Genomic DNA, 20,238 nt, shown 5'->3' on the forward strand with positions numbered 1-20,238 from the left:
ATGAATGTTGTTGTTGTCTTGCCTTTTCTGTGTCTGCAAAGGAATGTGGTTTATTGTTAGTTTTATGGCATCTTAAAAACAATGAAATATATATCCTATCAAAATTTTATGACATGAAGTAGTACCATGGGATCTGATCTCCACTGTAACGCACCAGGATATTTTATTCCCCTCACATTGCTTGTCCCCATATTTTATCTTCGAGTTGTTTGAGGGTCACAATTGCCTGTTAGGAGGTTGCTTATACATACGTTGCTGTAGAATATTATTTAGCAATTCTGCATTAAATGAATCAAAAGTCATAGTAAATGCATTTAAAACGTAACTATTGCAAACAACGTCATATTCTATTTCACATAAACGCTGTTCTTTTTAACTTTGTATTTATCAAATAATTCTGGAAAAAAAAGGATCATATATGAAGCAGCTCAACAGTTTTTAAACTTTGATAATAAGAAATGTTTCTTCAGCACCAAATCAGCATTTTAGAAACATTTCTGAAGAATCATGAGACACTGAAGACTGGAGTAATGATGCCGAGAATTCAGCTTTGCATAACAGAAATAAATTACATTTTACAATATATTACAATAGTGAACTGTTACTTTAAAATGGAACAATATTTCACAATATTACAGTTTTACTGTATTTTTAATCAAATAAATGCAGCTTTGGTGAGCATAAGACAAAAAATAATAAAAAAAAAACAGACATTTGACCATTTGTGTATTGTATGCATTAACTATTTAAGAAATATTAAAGGTCTGAAACAGCTCTCTATGATATTGAAGCTTATATATATATAACATATATATATAAGGACTGGAGTAAAAAAAAAAACTAAAATGAATAGATGACATCAGGGGAGCCCAGTTCTATTCCTGGAGATCTACCTTCCAGGAAAGTTCAGCTCCAACCCTTATCAAACACGCACCAGCTAAACCAGCTAATTGAGTTCCTCAGAAACACTTGATAATTGCAGACAGGTGTGCTGGAGCAGGGTTAGAACTGCACTGAACTGAACAGGTAAGTAGATCTCCAGGAACAGCCCTCAATTACATACCGAACCAGTGACGTCTGGTTAGAGGAGACCACTACTGACAGAGCAGCGCAGGTACAGAAGACGCAGACAATTTATTAGATCTGATAAGATTTTAGAATACAGTGAAAATCAATATAGACAGTCTCTCATACAACAACCATATCAATTCATGACTCAAACCTATACACACATTTACACCAACTGAAGACTGGAGTAATGGCTACTAAAAATTCAGCTTTGCATCATAGGAATAATATAAATACACTGAAACAGAAATCAGTTATCTTAAATTGGAATAATTTCACAGTATTAGTGTTTTACTGTATTTTTTATCAAATAAATGCAGCCTTGTTGAGCAATATAAGACTTTTTTTAACAAATTTTTTTTTTTTTAATCTCACTAACCCCAAACTTTGTAATGGTAGTATATAAAAAGAGTTGCAAAATTGTGTTTTGTGAATTTATGGCAGTATTATTAATGTTATTATTAGTATTATTATAATGTAAAAAAAAAAAACAATTTAACTGAAACAAATGAAAATGAACATACCGGAGAACTAAAACTAAAATGCATTTTAAAGGTGACATATCATGAGAATCGGACTTTTCCAGGTTTTAAGTGCTATAATCAGGTCCCTGGTGCATCTACCAACCAAGGAAACGTGACAAAGATTAACCTAGTAACTTTGTTTTGGGAAGCCTTTTTCTGCAAGCCTCTGAGAACACGAGCGCGTCTGATTTCGCTCCTTTGGTGACGTGGCAAAGGGATCTCATTATAATATTACCAACATGATAATCAGAACCAAAACAGATTTTATTTAGCAGGTACGAGCTGTAATGGCGCAGCTCTATTCTGGAAAAGGGGACGGGGAGCAGCAGCTCATTTGCATTTAAAGAGACAGGCCCGAAAAACAGCTTGTTTCTGCTTCCACTCAAAATAGGCATTTTCTAAATTATATAATAAACGATCTGTGGAGTATTTTGAGCTGAAACTTCACAGACACATTCTGGGGGCACCAGAGATTTATATTACATATTGTAAAAAGGGGCATAATATGTCACCTTTAATGTCTCCAAAACTAAATGAAATAAAAAATGGCCTTAAAATCAAGATAATAAAATGAAATGTAACGTGTAAACTGAAAATAAAATAGAAACAAAAACTATATATTTTCTAAACTACTGTATAATTGTGATCATTTCTAGATCAAATCATCAAATGAAATTAAAATTAAAGCTTCTAGGCCTTTATATTAATGAGAATTTAAGGTAACTTAATATAAAACGTCTTTCCAGTAACCACTGGGCTTGACACGACACAATCTTTGGCTGCACGCAGTCAGAAGAGGGTCTCACCAGAGTCTCTGATGGCATCTAACGCTTGCATTCTGAAGAGGTAATTATAACAACCTGCACAAACACAAACACAGACATAAGTGTTCACATCTGCAACAGTATTTACAAAGTACTGCCAGGGGCTTCTTTGTTTCTCTCACCATTCTGGCCTTGACGCTTCAGTCGATCGTCATCTTTAGAGAGTAAATGTGGCTCATAACGAATATCGTTCACTTTTGACAAACTGGAATCAATTTCCTCTCTCAGCTCCTGTGAAAGATGCAGCCTTTCTTCAGTGCATTACAAACTTACTAGTAGTTGCAGCAAAAAGCATCATAAAGGTATAAACAGAAGAACAACATCATATAAACGAAAGTGGCCAGTTATATTGTTAATACAATGCAAATTAGATATATGGGACTCTCCACAAGAATCCAGAAGGTAAAGTCTGAAGACTGAAAATTACTTTATGCCTAAACAATAATTAAGTAGGAAGTAAAAAAACAAATAATACAAAACATAAGACATGGAAACGTTTAACTGTTTATCATTTTATACCAACAGTTTCCCCAAAAATATCTTAGTTACTACAATAAACCAGGCAAGTGTGGTATCAGAGGAATTAATAAAATTAAATGTCCTCTACAAAGACACAAGTGCTATTTTGGATTTGATACCTTTGGTGCGTTGTGACCCAGCGGGACGTGCGGTCCTCTGCGAGACTTCATAGCGAAGCGCATAATCTGTCTTTTCACAAAGATGAACAGCAGCACAAACACCTGCAGAATCACAGACGGTTCATTATACACATTACACACTCAAATACAGTTCTGACACGGCCTGCTTTATTTTAGCTGGTATTCTCAGCAGAGAGAGGCTCAAACGTTAATGCGCTGCTTATCTAGACAGTACTTTTTAGGCATCATGGGTGCCATAATAGGACGCTTTCTGGACTCATAACGTTAGGTTTTAAGACAGACACATTGTTTCAGCTTTACTGCTGCTGCTGTAGTTGTTATTACTATTAGTCAACTAAGCATTTACGTATTCAGACTACGTTCATTAAATTAAATGAATACAAATATTATGCAGTTGGGTGCTTACCAAGCTGCCGAAGGCCATTACAAGCACAACATTTACACCGGAAAGAGTGTTTCCTTCTGCCATTTTGAGATCCTTGTTAAATGCTCATGAAAGATGTCTGTGGATTTTAGTGGTCAATGGTCAAATTTAGCTCTTGAGTTGACAGCAGCATTTTCAATAGAGTTTTTGTTGACATCTCTTGTGGTCTCTTCGTCGCATGTTTTGCAGGAAAACTTCCGTCTACTCGTCTGTGACGCCACCTTGTGGCTTGGCATAAATAACGCAACAAAACCCTCTCTCTCTCTCTCTGGTTTTAATGGCGGGTCGCAACCAACTTGTTCAGGTGCATAGTTATAATTATAAACAAAATAAATTAATAAAAATAAAAACACACACACTAAACACACCTATAGGCTATACTGTGCTCAGTATCTTTAAGAAAATTAAAGACAGCCTTACTACATTCCCCCATTTTCTTACCTGCTCCCAAAATCCCCTTCAAACTCCACTTTTGTTCCAACTCATATATCTGATCTTGCAAGATTCTCCTTTCTGTATTATATTTTTCACACAACAAAACCTTGTCGTCTTCTTCTTTTTAAAGTTGTATGGCGGTTTAACGCTACATCAGTTCAAGCCCAGGGTTTGTCAATAATGTCCAATGGGCCTTCAGCGAGGCACAGGTCATATTCAGGTTAGCAAAACAAATATCTCTGTAAATTGTTAAAAACAACACTATTTTCGAATAAGACAGAGATATTACTTATTGGACCAAAAGACAGTACACAGAATCTCTTGGATTACAATTTAACTGACAGCCACCACTGATAGGCTACTACTAAATATTGTAGAAACTTAATTTGCTGTAAAGTTGCTTTGCAACGATTTGTATCGTGAAAAGCGCTATACAAATAAACTTGAATTTAATTTAATTGAACTATTTCATAAATTATTGTATGCATGTCAAAATAAACTACAAGCAAATATGCCACCATTGTATAGCCTATATAACAGCAAACAAAATACAAATACATTTGTAATGTTTTTTTTTTTTAAGTTTGCTCCTTATCAGATAAATGTTTCTCTTTTTTCCCCCTATTTTTAAAGAAAATACTTTTTTCCTCTTTTGACCACATGACGATGCCTTTGCACATTCCAGCATCCTATTTTAAGGGAGTTACTCATAAGTGGCATATATAAGGGTATATAAATTTTCACCAATACCACTGTGTCTGTCGTTGTTCCAAACCACAATGCTTTCTTGTCATCTTTTCCTCTGTGTAAGATTATAGCTCTCTAGGAGTTCACAAGCCACACGCACACACTGTCAGTGTATCCAAACACTGCACATGGTTTTTCGACGTTCTAGACTTGTTTTCAGTGAAAATGAAGTGAGCTGTCTGAGAACATCTGACTTGGCGGACAGCTGACCTTTATCGGATCAACACATTGAACAATGGCACTGATTCTTTCAGAAGGAACAGAGGTAGGTGGCAGATGCATGAAATGACAACAAGGAATGAAATAGTTTCCCAGTAACAACATACCGCAACAATCATGACTTTTTCTCAGGCCTTGGTAAAGAACGCTGGAATAAACTAGAAATGAAAGCTCTATATAGTACAGACTGTGGTAGAAAAAAGAAAAAAGTGACAGCCACTCTGTCCTGTTAAAAGTAAACCACACTAACCATTTGTATCCTGCATTTGTCAGATTTGTATGACAATCAGTGCAGAGATACGTAGTTATGATATCAGATAAGGCATTCAATTTTTAAAGCTGCAGTGAGGATGCAAATCTATTCAGCAGCTAAGTAGTTAAATTCCTCCACTGTGAGCGATTTCTCAAGCTGTTTTGGCTAAACAGGTCATCAAACGACAGAAGATGCTAAAACATCTAATTATACCGTGTGTCCACACAAGCAGCTCAACAATGTGGCTTATTTTGTTTACTTTATCATTCCATCCCATCTTTCATGTCAGTATGTTGCTTGAGTTTACTTGCAATCAAAACTGGTTGAAAGAAACAGTTGCCGTTACATTTTTGTCTCTCTGAAACCACAAACCAGCTTCCTCTGCCGTTGCCATCAGCAGCGTGCATGTGTTTGTGATGCAAGACAGACCGTTGAGTGATGATGGTTACTGCACACACACACACATACATATTTATTCACAGAATGCTTTGAATGCTTGGGATTTGTGCTATTTGATTTGGTTGGCAATATATGTGTGAAGAATGTATTAATAGGTAATGTTTAATTAATTAATGTCACCTTTGGTTTAGTTATTTTGGTTAAATGTGGTGTACATTTATATCACAGTGTGAAATCAATATATGTTTATTGATCCTAATTAATAATAATAGTAATACATTGTATTGTGTAATGTACATGCAAAAGCAATATAAAACAGCACCATAAAACATATTTTCGAGCTTGTAAAAGGTCTGGCTGTCAAGCTTCACATACATTTCAAACATAACTCCCGCCCATCTGCTCTCTCTCAGCCTCTAAGCAGCTCCTTTTGCTGCACTCTTCATTTGCTCTTGCAGCTGCAGGAAGTTGAGCAACACAGCCCACAAGTGTGCCACAGAAATACACCCAGGTAATCAATTGTCAAAATGTTTTGTTTCCTTTTACAATGCATATAGTATTATTATAATGTTTAATGTAAGTAATGCAGTTTTAAAGTCAATTACACCTTTTACTACATCCTATAAGGTTGTGCATGATCAGTTTTGCTGTGTATTGGAACCTCCATCTACAGGCTTTTGTATTTTGAATTCATGTAAATGATGCATGATGACAGCTAACATGTTAAAAAAATGCTCATGTGGTAGCCGTTTGCAAACAGGTCCTTGGCATTTCTGGGTCATGGTTTTCAAGATCCTAAAATTATGCAGTATACTATGCCGCTGGTGTTTCTGTTTTCATTTTGGTCATAGCCAGTCTATTCAAAGTTTTTAATCTTCTTTTTCAAACACTTGCATTATTTTGCATTCTCTTAATTTTAAAAATGCTGCTTTATCATCTTTCCTTGCTGTTCACTGTTTGGTGCTTGATACTAAGTATGTCTTCAATATTTGCCAACATCTGGCATACCTCTCTATATTGTATGTTTATAAGCTCACATTAGTCATATAGTGTTTCAAGTGCTGTAAGTATCTATTTGATTTCTGATTCTCAAAGGGTCTGTTATTAAAGTAGGTCTTAAAAAATAGGATACCTGTTCCTCACTACAACCACAGTATAACAGATCACTGATTTAACACCGTTTTAGAGAACTGTAAAGAACTGTGAGCAAGTAAATATGTACAGAGGAAATGAATGAGCAAAGATGGAGGGAAGACGAAAGATGGAGCAGATAAAACAACAGCAAACTGATTGGATAAACATATTTAGCATTAGAATAACGAAACCCAAAGACATCACTAATGTAAAGACTGAAGGTGTTTCAATGCATGTATCTGGTACTATTTGTAACATCATAGTAGTAGTTAATTGTCAAAATGCAGAAACTTTATTTGAATATATTAAACACAACTGGAGAGATTATTATGCAGCTGAAGACCTGATAAAATCAAAACAAGGTGTTTTATTGTAGCCCTGTGTTTATTCCATATCATTTCAGTTTTAATATAGTTTTTGGTGTTGGCAATCTGATTTTTTCAAATTTGTTTGGATTCTATTACTATTAGTTATGGACTTCAGATAATTAGGGTTACTGAATCAGTACATTTATTTATACATGATGACAATGCATAATCAAATATTTAGATGATTAAATACATACTGCATGTCACTTTTGTCTTTTGTAGGCCAACTGCTGTCCTTTTAACAGGTATACATGGGCTCCAACTGTATTATCTAGGCCTGATAGTCCAACTTAACAAAAACCAGACATGTACGATTTCAGTTTAACTAAAGTGTTTACATTTTAATCCTGAAACTGAAATTTTAAAGTGCGCTTAAATGTTCTGTTTCAAACAAACGTCAGTCCATCTTTAATTCACTTTGGGTTCTGAATTCATCAAATATGTGAACCATGTTCAGAGGTCTTATAACTCCAGGACCAGATGTCTGTCACAAGAATTTACCTACTCTACCCTTTAACACTTACTGAGTCACCAAGAAACCACGGACCAGGAATGTTCTCATTAGACATGAAGGGTGTGCATGTTGACAGGTGTGTATGTGTGTATGAGACAAAGAAACGGAGACACAAATAGATGGAAGGAAAAAAAGAGAGGCAGACAGAAAGAGACGGGGGAGGAGAGAAAGAGGTAGGGAAATGAGAGAGGAAGGCACAACAATCAAAGGGGGTGGAAAAGGGTAAGCATGTCAAACCAGTCAGGCAAGTTCTTATTACAGTAGAAATGCATTATAGAAAAATGACAGGTGTGAGAGAGAGTTTAGAGGCAAAAGGCAGGATGGGGAACACCTGTTCTCTCAAAAAGCTAAGAGACACAGCAGTCCTCTAAGGTACGTTACTTCTATTTGAAGAGCTAAAACTCATGTATATGGTTAGATTATGTGGCAGGTAAAGTGTATGGCCATTGTTGTTCAAGTGCATGTGCCATGGGAGAACAGGTGTTTCTGTAAACTGACACTGACCTGTTTTCCTTGGAAAGTCTGAAATGTTGCAGTCATGTGGGACTGGTAATCTTATTTTGCATCCATATCTGTGAAATACAAGGCAGCAGTACAAGGCCATTTGTGGTTATGAGCAACCATGTAACAACCTATATTTACTGTGTCAACTGTTTTCAATCAGTTCAGGTTTATTTTCATCAGGTCTGTATTTGCGCTCCTGGAAGGTGTATGTCACACCTCTGCTCGCTGTTTGCTCATGTCTTTTATTTTAAACATAACTCTTGACGTATATAAATGTTCAGTTTAAGATAACAAAAGCAGTCTTCACAACAGAACAAGGTGGGGCAAACAAATCTGGAAAAGACCATTACAAAACCCTGATTTAAAATGTTAGCATTTCAGCTGTTGATTCAATATTGCCTAAAGAGTGTTTAAATTGATTTGTATGGAGATTTGCTTGCTTGATTGCATGTGACTATTATCAGATGTTACTGAAGTGTCTGAATGAATTTCAATGTGCTGCTTTGAATAATCGTGGGTGTGTAAGTGAGACAGGGTGCAGAGTTCCTGCTAGACTAATTGACATTATTCACAGGTTTAAAGGGTTAGTTCACCCCAAAATGAAAATTAGGCTGCGTTTTACTCACCCCCGATGCATCCTAGGTGTACAGGTGCATCTCAATAAATTAGAATGTCGTGGAAAAGTTCATTTATTTCAGTAATTCAACTCAAATTGTGAAACTCATGTATTAAATAAATTCAATGCACACAGACTGAAGTAGTTTAAGTCTTTGGTTCTTTTAATTGTGATGAAACGCAGCCTAATTTTAATTTTGGGGTGAACTAACCCTTTAAGATACATTAATCCTGTATTTTTTTATATTCCATGTTGTTTATTCACCCTTAGAAAGAATCAAGTAGCTTTAGCAATGTGTGGACTCTGACTCTGTAACACATGTGGTGTTGATAGGATTGTAGTCTGGTGTGTTTGACCTGTTATCTGACTGTGTATCAGGTTTTGTAAAAGAGTGTGACAAGTAGCATCAAGAATGCTGTCAGAGTAAACATACAACGAAATGCCCATATATACAAATGCTGGCTCACTGATTTTTAAACATTTTCAAGATGTTTCAGATTTACAGCCATTTGTCCAGAGTTTCTAGATGTTTACATATGAGGGTATGGATGCCATATACCCGGAAGAGATTTATGGACTCTCATTGTAATAAATACAGTTTCAGTATGTTGAAATCCTGAGGTACTAGAATTAAGCATTTACACTTTAAGTTGGAGATGGTATAGTTTAGTGATTAGTCTGGACCAGGTTGTAAATTCAGGCCAGAGTAGCAAGGTAATGATCCATTCAGAATTCAAATTAGAATGCCTTCACATTTCAATTAAACTGAAGTAAAATTAATTTATTAAACTTAATTTTTTTAAATCTAACCTGCACGTTGTTATTGCCTTTACATGACAGAACAAGATAAAGACCAGAGAGTACTGAGACCCATTACTAGCTCTTTTTTGGATCCTGAGAGCGTGAAACATCTGTCAGAAGAGCAACAGAGTAAAGCTGAAGTTAGCAGGTCTCCTTCACCTCCCTGGATTACAAACAGATTTATTCCAGCTTTTACAATGATGGTAGGAAAATACAGCCTGCCATTACAAGCAAAAAGAAATAAACATTTTTGCAGAAAATGTTAGCAACCAGCTTTCAATTCCTACTGTAATGAACACACTGTGTGACATTCAGCATGAGTTTGCATACTGGAACTTTTGTACGTCCGTTTCCTGAATCAGACACGGCTAGCAGCGTAACTGAAGGTGCAGAATCATCCAATGGAACGGCAGCACAAAGTCATAGTCAGTTATCTGTAAAGCCGTTTGGCTCCGCAGCTGCTAGATTCAAAATCCGCTCTGCTAAAACACTTACTACCAAGGACCTCAGGACAAAAAGCATTTTTTTCGAGGGTGGAAAAGTTGAAGACTCAAGTCAGAAAAGTGGTCCTAGTAAGGACCTCAATAAAGCCTGTACTTCTGCTAGTTATACCCACACTAACACTGATGACAAAGAGACAGGTAAAACGTTAAGAAAGGATACATGCAAGGACTCAACTCTTCCCAGCAGTTCTGAGAAGGGTGATGTGACCGCTAAGAAGTTAAACACTCAAGAAGACAAGAGTCAAGCAGCAAGTGACAGGAGCAGAGGAGATGAGTTGAGGAGATTTGATCAGACAAACAAAAGCAAAAGCAAAAGCTTAGACTGGAGAGCAGGACATGGCAACAGAACTGGGACGACTAGTGGGACCAGAGAATTTGACAATTTTATGAGGCAATCTGATTTAGAGAGTTTAGAGAGAACAGGGACAAACGACAAGATAACTTCATACACGCAAGAGAATCAACCCAGTGGTGTTTCATGGAGGATTCAAGCTTTCAGTGCAGCCAATCAAGGCGATCAGAACAGTGACAGAAAGGTTTACCCAATCTCTGGATCTACATCTGTGAGAATGAACCGGGTAAATTTTGCTCTGGAACGGGCAAACAGTGGCCAGTCACTCCCATCCAGATTGAAGCCAAGACTTAGCCAAGGTTCTATTGGAGAAGATAGCAGTCTCTGGCAAGGTGAATCAAGTCTTGATCAGACTGACAATAGGAAGGGATCCTGGGCCAGAGAGCAAGGATCTTCCAATGCCGAGGAAATAACTGGAAATCAAACAATAATAGAAAGAATTGCAAAACTGTTTGGGGCGGATGCCAACTCTGACCCACACTCAAAGGATTCAACCAGATTAAAACGCAGCAATACTGAAAGTTCTGATCAATCATTTCCCAAATCTATGGACACGGTGGACTCTACTCCAAGTCACAGAAAATACACTACTGACTATGTGTTTGGAACTTCTTTAGATTATACTGACAGCCAACAGGGGAAACCTTCTTACGATACAGAAAAGGCTGAGACATTCCCTAGAGGGTTTTCAAAAACATACTTTGATCTGAAGCAAAAACCCTCTACCAACAGGGAGAACAGAAATGATCAAAGAGACAATTCCTCTGGATTAAGTTTTTCAGTGTCATCAAAGCCTAAATGGAGTACAGAAATGTCTTCTGTCAAAAAAACTCTTCTGCCTGATGACAATGAAGAGACAAGCAGAACATTGTTTACAGGGTCTTCAAAGTATTGTAGTCAGTCCTTAGAAAGGACCAGAAGTAGACTGCCAGCAACTGCTCAATACAATGCTCACAGGAACCGGCCTGACAGTTCAAGCATCTCCAGCCAGGGTGTCGAACACCTGTTAACCACTTCTGGAGGAATCAAGGAGGAAACTGGCAATGACAAACAATCAGATAAAGAGATTACAAAAAGGCTGGACATAAATGAAAACAAGTATCTTGGTGGTTTGCCAGATGGAATCACCCAACCTAAACACCCATTAGCCTCAAAAGGAGCAGCACACAATGAAATCCATAAAGAGGAAGAGAAAGATGATGTATTCACAGGTAAAACTAAAGGAAGGAGAGGAGAAAGTGTACTAGAAAAGTCACGTTTACCATCCTCGGATTCTGTGAAGAATACAATCAGCATGTTTGAATCTTTGGCTCAACAAAGCAAAAGCACACCAGAGATTCTTCGCACCAGGAGGGCCTTATCTGTACCAGAGCATCCCAAGCCTGCAGCTCTAGTGAAGAAGAGTGATTCAGACAAAAATCTACATTTTGGAAATTTTGTAGGGGACACAGAAAGCATAAGAACACATTTCTTTAGCAAAAGCAATTCTAATGAGGAGGCTGAATGCTCTCTAGACCTAGGTAGAACTCCTCATTCAAATTCCACAGTCAAAGTAAGACCAACATTAGAACAACACCAAGAGACACACAAAATGAGTGTTGAGCTTGCTCCAACATTAAAACAAATTAATGAATCAAGAACTGATCAAGGTATCAGCATGAGGGATGAAGATGAAAAGAGGAATGTGAATAAAAAACACACGGATGAACCAGATTCTACTATCATTGCCCACTCAGTTCTCAGTGACATAGGGACAATGGAAGAAAAAGCAAGAATCCCATCAATCTCTCAACAGTCAAATGTCAAAAGTTTATTAAAGCAGAAGTCAATTAATGTAAAAATAGTTGATGATAATGACGATGAAAACACACCAACTAACTCACCTGACAGAGCACCTCTCACAGTTAACTTTCAAAAGCAGAGTAGCCCTGGAGCCGTAACAGTCAATGGTACCCATCCCAAAGTGCTGCCCAATCATTTTCAAACTTCTCCTCCTATCCAGACAATATATTCCTCACTCAATAATTCTAACAACAACAACAATGAAACAAGGAAGGATTTGACCACAATCACTACTAGCATGGCTAGGTGGAGCTCTGATGAAGAAGACGATGATGAGGAAACAGACACTGAAGAAGACTCTGACTCAGGAGAGTCATCTGTGACTATCACAAGCAACATGAGCCAATCAGAACGCAGAAGTTTCTGTTTAAGGTAACTGATATGTAAAAATAGAAAAGTGACACAACTGATTAGACTCAAATGGAGTGTCAGCTTAGTTTACATGCACAAATCAGCAGGTTACCCAGTTTAAACACCCTACATTTCTTTTTCTTTAATTTATATCTCCACTGTACATAAGCCCCTACTTTCTTTCTACATATTTACCTATTAGTCTTGTAGAACTGTGTAATTATGGTGGGGTGGACTATAAACCATCAGAGGATGATGAAGATTTGCCATCCACACGCTCTGCATCCTTGAGCTCAGACATCTCTGCCTTCTCTTCTGTGACTCTGCTGAGCACTGATGAACTTGATCGTTTACTGGATGATGTCAGGGGCTTGGGAGATGACACCCTACAGGTAAAACAAGTTATGTACATGTACTTTTTTAATGTATAAAAGCTATAATTTGACAATGAAATACACTTAAACTGTCATGACGTAAATTTTGTTACAAAATAAATATACAGACAATTATAGATATATGCATGCAAAGGAATTTTTAGAAAAAAAACTATTTCCTTTTGCTATTATAACTTGTACCTCTGACTTATGACAGAAATATGAAGATGTGCAAGTTGTTGTATTACACAAGGAGGTGGGGAGTGGCTTAGGATTTACCTTGGCAGGTGGAGTGGATCAGAATAAACCAGTCACAGTGAGTATCAACGAATGCTATAATGATGACTAATAGAAACAAATCCAGGTGATCAAACAAAAGTCTATACAAAAAGTAGCAAATGCATGAAAATAAGTGCAAAATGTCCCTGATTGTGTAGCTTTAAGTACACCACAATGCCTGTATGTTTTTGACTTTTTGGAAGTCATTGCTATTTGACTTTAACCTAAACGGCGAGTTTCACTCAAATCTCGTCTCTTAGGTCCACAGAGTAATAGCAGGTGGTGTAGCCGCACAGGAAGGCTCTATATTCGAGGGTGCTCAGGTGCTGTCGATCAATGGCACTGCTCTGCAGAACTCCGCCCACTGGGAGGCTCTGCGTACATTGAGAAAAGCGAGGGGGCAGGGCATGGCGGTGGTTGTTCTTCAGAGCGGTAACAGCAGAAAGGAGGTCACTGAAAGATCAGGAATCACAGGTGAGTGGTGGACAGATATCAAAGAGTAGGTGATCTGAAGGAAAACAGTTTTGCATGTGGTGGTCATTATGAATGTGAGAGCATCTGGAAATCAATCAACATTGAGGGAAGGTTTTTAATTATTTGATAATAATACTGATTGCCTTACCTTGTAGACAGGTGAGATAAAAACTTGTAAAAAAAAAAAAGCAGAGTGTCTTGTGGAATCTGATGCTGATATTTTGTCTGTGTATGCCCCCTACAGGCAGCAGAGTCCGTGTTATTCTGATCAAGTCCAGCTCTGATCTTGGCTTCAGTCTGGAAGGAGGGGTGGGATCCAGCTCGGGAGACAAACCTCTCACTGTACAAAAAATATTCCGTGGTAAGACCAGTTTTTCCCGATTTGAAGCAATCCCATTCAACACAATTATTCAAGAAGTCTGTGAAAAGATAAATGTTCATGATCCCACCATTGCAAAAGTAAGGGCATGCTTACCTCACACCTTCTTGCTATTGGCATCCCTTTAGCTTGTGCTGAGTCTCATCCCAAGTCCCTCAATAACAATTAAGTGTACTACTTGTTTCCAGGTGGGCCAGTCAATGAAGTGTTTCCTGGGGATGAGTTGTTGGGGGTGCAAGGTCAAAGTTTGGTGGGTATGATGCGTCTTGAGGCATGGAACCTCATCAAGAAACTGCCCCCTGGCCCAGTGGAGGTCTTACTACACCGTCCTCAGCAGACACGTTGAAGACCTCTACTTTCCTTCTTGCACCTCAATTCTCAAAGAAATCCAGTCATAATTTAAACACTGTTTTTTTCTATCAGGATTTTTGCTGTTACAGGTTCTATGAAGTTATATTCTTGCAAATGTTCAGTTCTGCAATTATCATCATCATAACAATCATTCATCATAGTGTTTTGAAGTGTTTATTTTTTTTCTTCACTGATATTAGATAACTATAATTTAATAATGCCAAAATTAAGGGCATAAAAGCACTGGAGGCCAGGAGGTCATTTTTTATATCACTTATTTTAAATAATGTTTAAGCTCTCACATTATGTAACTATTAATGTAATATTGCACTATCAGTCTTTATCAGAAGCCATTACATTTTTTTTTTTTAATGCTACTATGTATACGTGTATATGTTGTCTGTACAGCACAAATCCGTCCCAATTAAACTTTTTTCATATTAAAGACAAAGTAAGCAACTACATTTCCTTCATATGGGATATTTATAACATTTACATAATTTTTGTCTGTTTTTTTTGTTTAAATAACAGTAACGGAAAATATATTAAGACATTTTAATTGTCAATCAGAAGATGCATCTTTTACAGAAAACTAATTTTTTATGAAAATGAATTGCTTTGCTTACAGAGATCTTTCAATACTGCCCCAGCTCACAGGTTCCATCCCTACTGCCCTTTCATGCCTTTTAAATACATAAATAAAGAAAAGAAAAGAAAAGAAAAAGAAACAAATTGTTCTGATAAATCTTTGTATTTTGCAAAATCAGTCCAGAGCCTCAACCCTTAGGCTAAAACGATCTTTTTCTAAACCAATCTTTCATTCAAACCAAGCAGAGAACAGTTAAGTTAATTTTACTCATCCTGTAAGAATATACTGTTTCAATTATTGCTTGGTTGAAACAGCAATATCAGTGCCAATGGTAACATTAAACATAATTTTAAACATGAACGGTGGCTTTGGGAAAGAAATTTGGGTGTACAGATATTTGAGCTAGATAATTGCACAATTACCTCATTTCTATGTCATCTAATCTTCCAGTCTCAAAATGATTAGATTATACGGAAAAGCACGATAAGTGTTTTACAGCAGCGGATCATAGATCACAAATTCTTTCTCTTGCTCTCCTCTCTTTCTCTTTGTCCTACATGACTATTAATGATTTATTAAGGGGTCGTAGTCTGGATCAGACAAGCTATGATGTGGGTGTTGACCGCTTAATGTGGGATGTTTGTACCCTACAAGTGTATTTAAAAGAGGGTTTAAAGGTTAGCTGAGCTAATAGACACAGACTAAGTTCAGAAGATCATCTCTGAAGAGCGGGGCAGCAGGTTTTGCACAAAACCTAAAAGACAACACAAAATGAGTCGGGTAAAAAAGATAATTAAGAGGATGAAGGTGAAAAATGAACTGGTGCGACAGATTATGGGAGAGGTCTTAGGCACCTTTGTACTTCTGGTAAGTTTTTGCATATTCACTATTAATCAAACTTTGAGCATAGTTATTGATTTATAGAGTTTTATTGTTGTTCTCACATACTATTTTTCAATGCTAATTCATGCTTGTGCAACTTATGTTAACTAATGTTATTTTATAATTTAAAGATGTAATATTATATGTAAAAATGAACATGAACCTATATTCATAAATGCTGTATAAGTATAGCTCATTGTAAGTTAACGATAACGAATGCATTAACTAATAAAGCATCCCTCAAAAAACACATCAATGTTACACAAAACCGAGATATTTATATATTTTGATGGTTTTCTACATACTGTTTTTGCAACATTTCCTTGATTCTCTGAATATGGGCTAATATTAATATATAATTTAATCTCTGAATTTATTATTCAGAGATTTAATTTATTAATTGAATTTATTATTTAATACTCTTACAAAAGGAAAGGTTACTGGGAAATATAACAGCAATATCAGTGATATGTTCATGCATAAGATGCAAAACATGCAATTTAGAGTGGCTTATGTCTAAAATGTTATCATATATGTTACACCATAAGATAAGCTTTTACAATGGACAAATCCAATGTTCTGTTAACCTAAAGTACTTTGAGCATGTGCTTTTGGTTATATATGCTGACAATGTGTTTGTCGCTGCAGAAGGTTTTTACCTGAAATATCACCATCCATAATATAATAAATAATCCAGTGCAGGGTACATATTTAGAGTACTATCAGGGCCAGTTCCAACAGAAATATCACATAATAATGTTACCACATTACTGAATATTACCACAGCTGCAATACAGCTGCAGGTAACTGCACTCATTGGAGACCAAGAGCATGATTGTAATGGTGATATTTTTAATTCAACAGTTAAAAAAAAAAAGAGTTTATTATTAAGTAACTTGTGTTTCTGACAAAATCTGTCCAGTTAATTTGTATATTTGTCCTCCAATAAAAATGGTTCAAAAAAAGTCAAAGCATCAAGCTTTGCATGACACCAAACATTATTGTAAAATAAGTTTATACACAACTAGATATAACAAAATAATGTTATAATTTTTTCTGCTGTAGCTGTTTGGTTGTGCTGCAGCAGCTCAGGTGAAAACCAGCAGAGAAACTAAGGGGCAGTTTCTGTCTGTTAACATGGCTTTCTCTGTAGGCGTCATGTCTGCCATGTACCTCAGCAGGGCAGTATCAGGTAAATTGCTAATAGCTTGGGCTGTTTTGGGGCATTTAAGGCAAAATCCTTTCTAATATTAATCTTTTTTTTTTTTTTTTGGATCGACAACACTGACTTCTCTCTTAATATTTTTTTCTTCTTTATTTCCCCCTTAGGAGCTCATCTAAACCCAGCTGTATCTCTGAGTTTCTGTGTCTTGGGAGACCTAGCCTGGATAAAACTGCTACCCTATTCTCTGGCTCAAATACTGGGGGCTTACCTCGCCTCTGGGCTTGTCTATCTCATCTACCATGGTAAGATAAAAAAGAGAAAAATTAGAAATCCTTTTTTTAAAGATGCATCCTGTATTTTTGCAATAATTTCACATTCTATAATTGCAGTTTTATGTTTAAAAAAAAAAAGAAAAGAGGATTGATTTCTCAACTCTCCTCCAGATGCGATTATGGAGTTCAGTGGTGGAGTTCTGACCGTATTTGGTCCTAATGAAACAGCCAGTATCTTTGCCACTTACCCAACTGATGTGGTGTCAATGCAGACCAGCTTCCTCGATCAGGTCAGCAAAAGGCCACGGTAGATTAGACCAGGGGTTTTCAACCTTTTAGGACATGCGCCCCGCCAAGTTGGTCTAATTTCACTCGTGCCCCCCCAACATCCAACAACATCCAACATGAATTAACTGATGCTCGCACCCCCCTTGACTGGCGCCCCTCGGGGGGCGCGCCCCACAGGTTGAAAACCCCTGGATTAGACAAGAGCTCTGTAGTTCATGCAAGCACAGTAGAATTACTACTGATATAAAATTGTGTAATTTAATCTGATCTGATACAAATTGCTCTAAAGCAATATAATATTATACAGCATTAAAAAGATTTTCAAACATTAATCAATTATCTAATATAGAGATCAGATCATGCCAGAAATAAAAAAGGCAGTCACCTGTCTCCTGTATGTCTGTGTGCAGGTGGTCGGCACAGCCATGCTAATGTTGTGCATTCTACCTCTGAATGATAAGAGAAATGCTCCTGCTCCTGAAGCACTGCTCCCTCCAATTGTAGCAACTGTTGTCCTAGGGATTTCCATGTCAATGTCGGCTAACTGTGGAGCTGCCATAAACCCTGCCCGTGACCTTGGTCCACGACTCTTCACCTTCACAGCAGGCTGGGGCATCGAAGTCTTCACGTACGTAATCAAATCGGTCTACTACATCTATTAATGTCAGATTAACAAAGCCTCGTTATCTCTGCACATTTGCCTCCTACCTTTCAACTTGTATTTCCACCGATAAAATTAATTACTGGTTATATCACTTTGCTTAGCTCCGGTGTTCTATTAATGATCTCAGCACGTTGCCACATTGGTATTTTCACTGAAGTGTGTAACCAGAGCTTCACTTCTCTCAACACAGTCAGTTTTAAATGCCGTTTTTTTACCCACACAGGTGTTATGATTACTTCTTCTGGATTCCATTAGTGGCTCCTATGGTGGGGGGCGTGCTGGGGTCCATCATTTATCTGGTCTTCATTCAGTGGCATCTGCCTGAGCTTGAGGATGAATCTGAGTCTGAGGAGTTTAACGAACAAACAAAGGTCACGGAGCACAACAACAAAAAGGATGAGTTTTTCCATAAAATGTCTTCACTTTAAAGACCTGGGGACCGCTGAATCTAGCTCATGGCGTTTCCAGATCCTGTTTCCTCTCTTCTTCACATTATTTCCAGATACTGTAACTAAAAAATGGGAAAAGGCCAAAAAAAAAAAACACTGGGGAAAATGTACTCAAGGTGGACTCTTAAATCTTTCACAGAAGAGCTAAAGCCTTGATATACCGAATGTTATTTATTATTTCAACTCCCTTTCATCCCTTCTGAAATATTAAACGGGGACTTACTTTCAACCACATGAAGAAAATTTGCCTTCACATTGTCCATTGTTTCACAGAAGTGAATTAAAAGATTTGTGTATTGTAATATTAGCTATTTTTATTCTAGACCAGTGGCAGCTATACACACACACACACACACACTATATATGCTAGAACTTATTTCAGCTCAATTTATTAATTGTAATCTTGGAGAAATGTAATATAACTACATAAAACTCTCATATTTGTTTGTTGCCTGCTCTTTCTAGTGTATTTTGCAAGTAAAAGTTGTTTATGTTACATCACTGTTACAGTGTGCACTTTTGTGGTGTACATTAACAGGTTCACAAACAAAGAGTTTTAAAAACCTGTTTGAAGCCACTATTGAGCAAACATTTATCTGAACTTTGAGGAATAGGTATATTGATTATATGTACTCAGAAGGCCACCTCCATTTCATGGAATATCCTCTGTTGTGAGCCATTATTTCACTACACATTAAATTAAAGATCTTGCTATTAAATATAATGTCAATAATAACTGCAACCATACCGCAGGAATACAATTAAGTTATATCTTCTGTCATGAAGAGGTTTCAATAATATTACTGATCAGGGAGTTAGGTTCTGTTTGATTTCATCCAGTGGTGTAGTCTAGTTTTTTGTAGTGGGTATACTCTGATATTCCCTCCCAGGCCCCAGCCTCATACTCACCGTCCCACAGCGACACCCCATAAGCACCACCACACTCACTTTACAATATGCATCTATGTAACTGAGAGCACACTGAAAAAAATAACTTGTAAGATTTACTTTAAAAAATTATCGTAACAAATTGCATGAACACATTTTAAGTAAATTTTACTGCTCTAATATCAAGTACAACTTGCTCGCTATTATTAAGTAAAATCTACTTACTACTAAACTTAACATTCATGAAGAAATTAAATCTAATTACACTCTAATTAAGTAACTTAATATGACTTAATTATATTTAATTTAAAAGTTGTGTTTATTTAAAGTAATTAAGTAAAGTTTATTTATTATTTTATAGACAGGAACCTTGCATTTATCAAAATATTAAGTAAATCCTACGATTTACTGAATAAGTAGATTTTATTATATATGTTTTGTTCGAGAATATATATTACTCCCTATGATTATGTAAACATTGCTAATTTCTTTTTGATTAATATAACCACATACACTATTATCAGAAATCTAAAACAGGAAGGCAAACTTCCTTTAAACACGAGAAAATCCATCCATGCATCCCCTCCGTGACAAGCCCAACTGTCCCTCTGATTCAAAGCATGGGTCCAAACACGCATGCGCGGATT

At 36.8% G+C, this 20,238-nt stretch overlaps 3 protein-coding genes across 3 annotated transcripts; 2 read left to right on the top strand and 1 right to left on the bottom strand.

The window, feature by feature from the left end:
- The first annotated feature begins 910 nt into the window (after positions 1–910).
- LOC107673754 (dentin sialophosphoprotein-like) lies at positions 911–14,844 on the top strand. Its single transcript, XM_016467528.1, has 9 exons — positions 911–1,114; positions 4,830–4,946; positions 5,966–6,063; positions 9,529–12,558; positions 12,740–12,929; positions 13,129–13,227; positions 13,451–13,664; positions 13,909–14,025; positions 14,232–14,844. The coding sequence occupies exons 4-9, from the start codon at positions 9,806–9,808 to the stop codon at positions 14,387–14,389; spliced, it is 3,531 nt and encodes a 1,176-aa protein (XP_016323014.1). The 5' UTR covers positions 911–1,114; positions 4,830–4,946; positions 5,966–6,063; positions 9,529–9,805; the 3' UTR covers positions 14,390–14,844.
- LOC107673763 (uncharacterized protein C1orf43 homolog) lies at positions 2,370–3,692 on the bottom strand. Its single transcript, XM_016467538.1, has 4 exons — positions 3,482–3,692; positions 3,055–3,156; positions 2,539–2,647; positions 2,370–2,452 (listed from the first exon to the last, which is right to left on the bottom strand). Exons 1-4 carry the CDS (start codon positions 3,542–3,544, stop codon positions 2,382–2,384), a joined length of 345 nt encoding a protein of 114 aa, XP_016323024.1. The 5' UTR covers positions 3,545–3,692; the 3' UTR covers positions 2,370–2,381.
- A 696-nt stretch (positions 14,845–15,540) lies between the features above and the next one.
- On the top strand, positions 15,541–19,678 carry aqp10a (aquaporin 10a). Its single transcript, XM_016467551.1, has 6 exons — positions 15,541–15,850; positions 16,931–17,057; positions 17,195–17,332; positions 17,474–17,592; positions 18,001–18,218; positions 18,478–19,678. The coding sequence occupies exons 1-6, from the start codon at positions 15,755–15,757 to the stop codon at positions 18,680–18,682; spliced, it is 903 nt and encodes a 300-aa protein (XP_016323037.1). The 5' UTR covers positions 15,541–15,754; the 3' UTR covers positions 18,683–19,678.
- The last annotated feature ends 560 nt before the right edge of the window (positions 19,679–20,238 follow it).

The sequence above is a fragment of the Sinocyclocheilus anshuiensis genome, unplaced genomic scaffold, assembly GCF_001515605.1.
Source record: "Sinocyclocheilus anshuiensis isolate Anshui unplaced genomic scaffold, SAMN03320099.WGS_v1.1 scaffold1247, whole genome shotgun sequence".
In the NCBI taxonomy this organism is placed as follows: Eukaryota; Metazoa; Chordata; class Actinopteri; order Cypriniformes; family Cyprinidae; genus Sinocyclocheilus; species Sinocyclocheilus anshuiensis.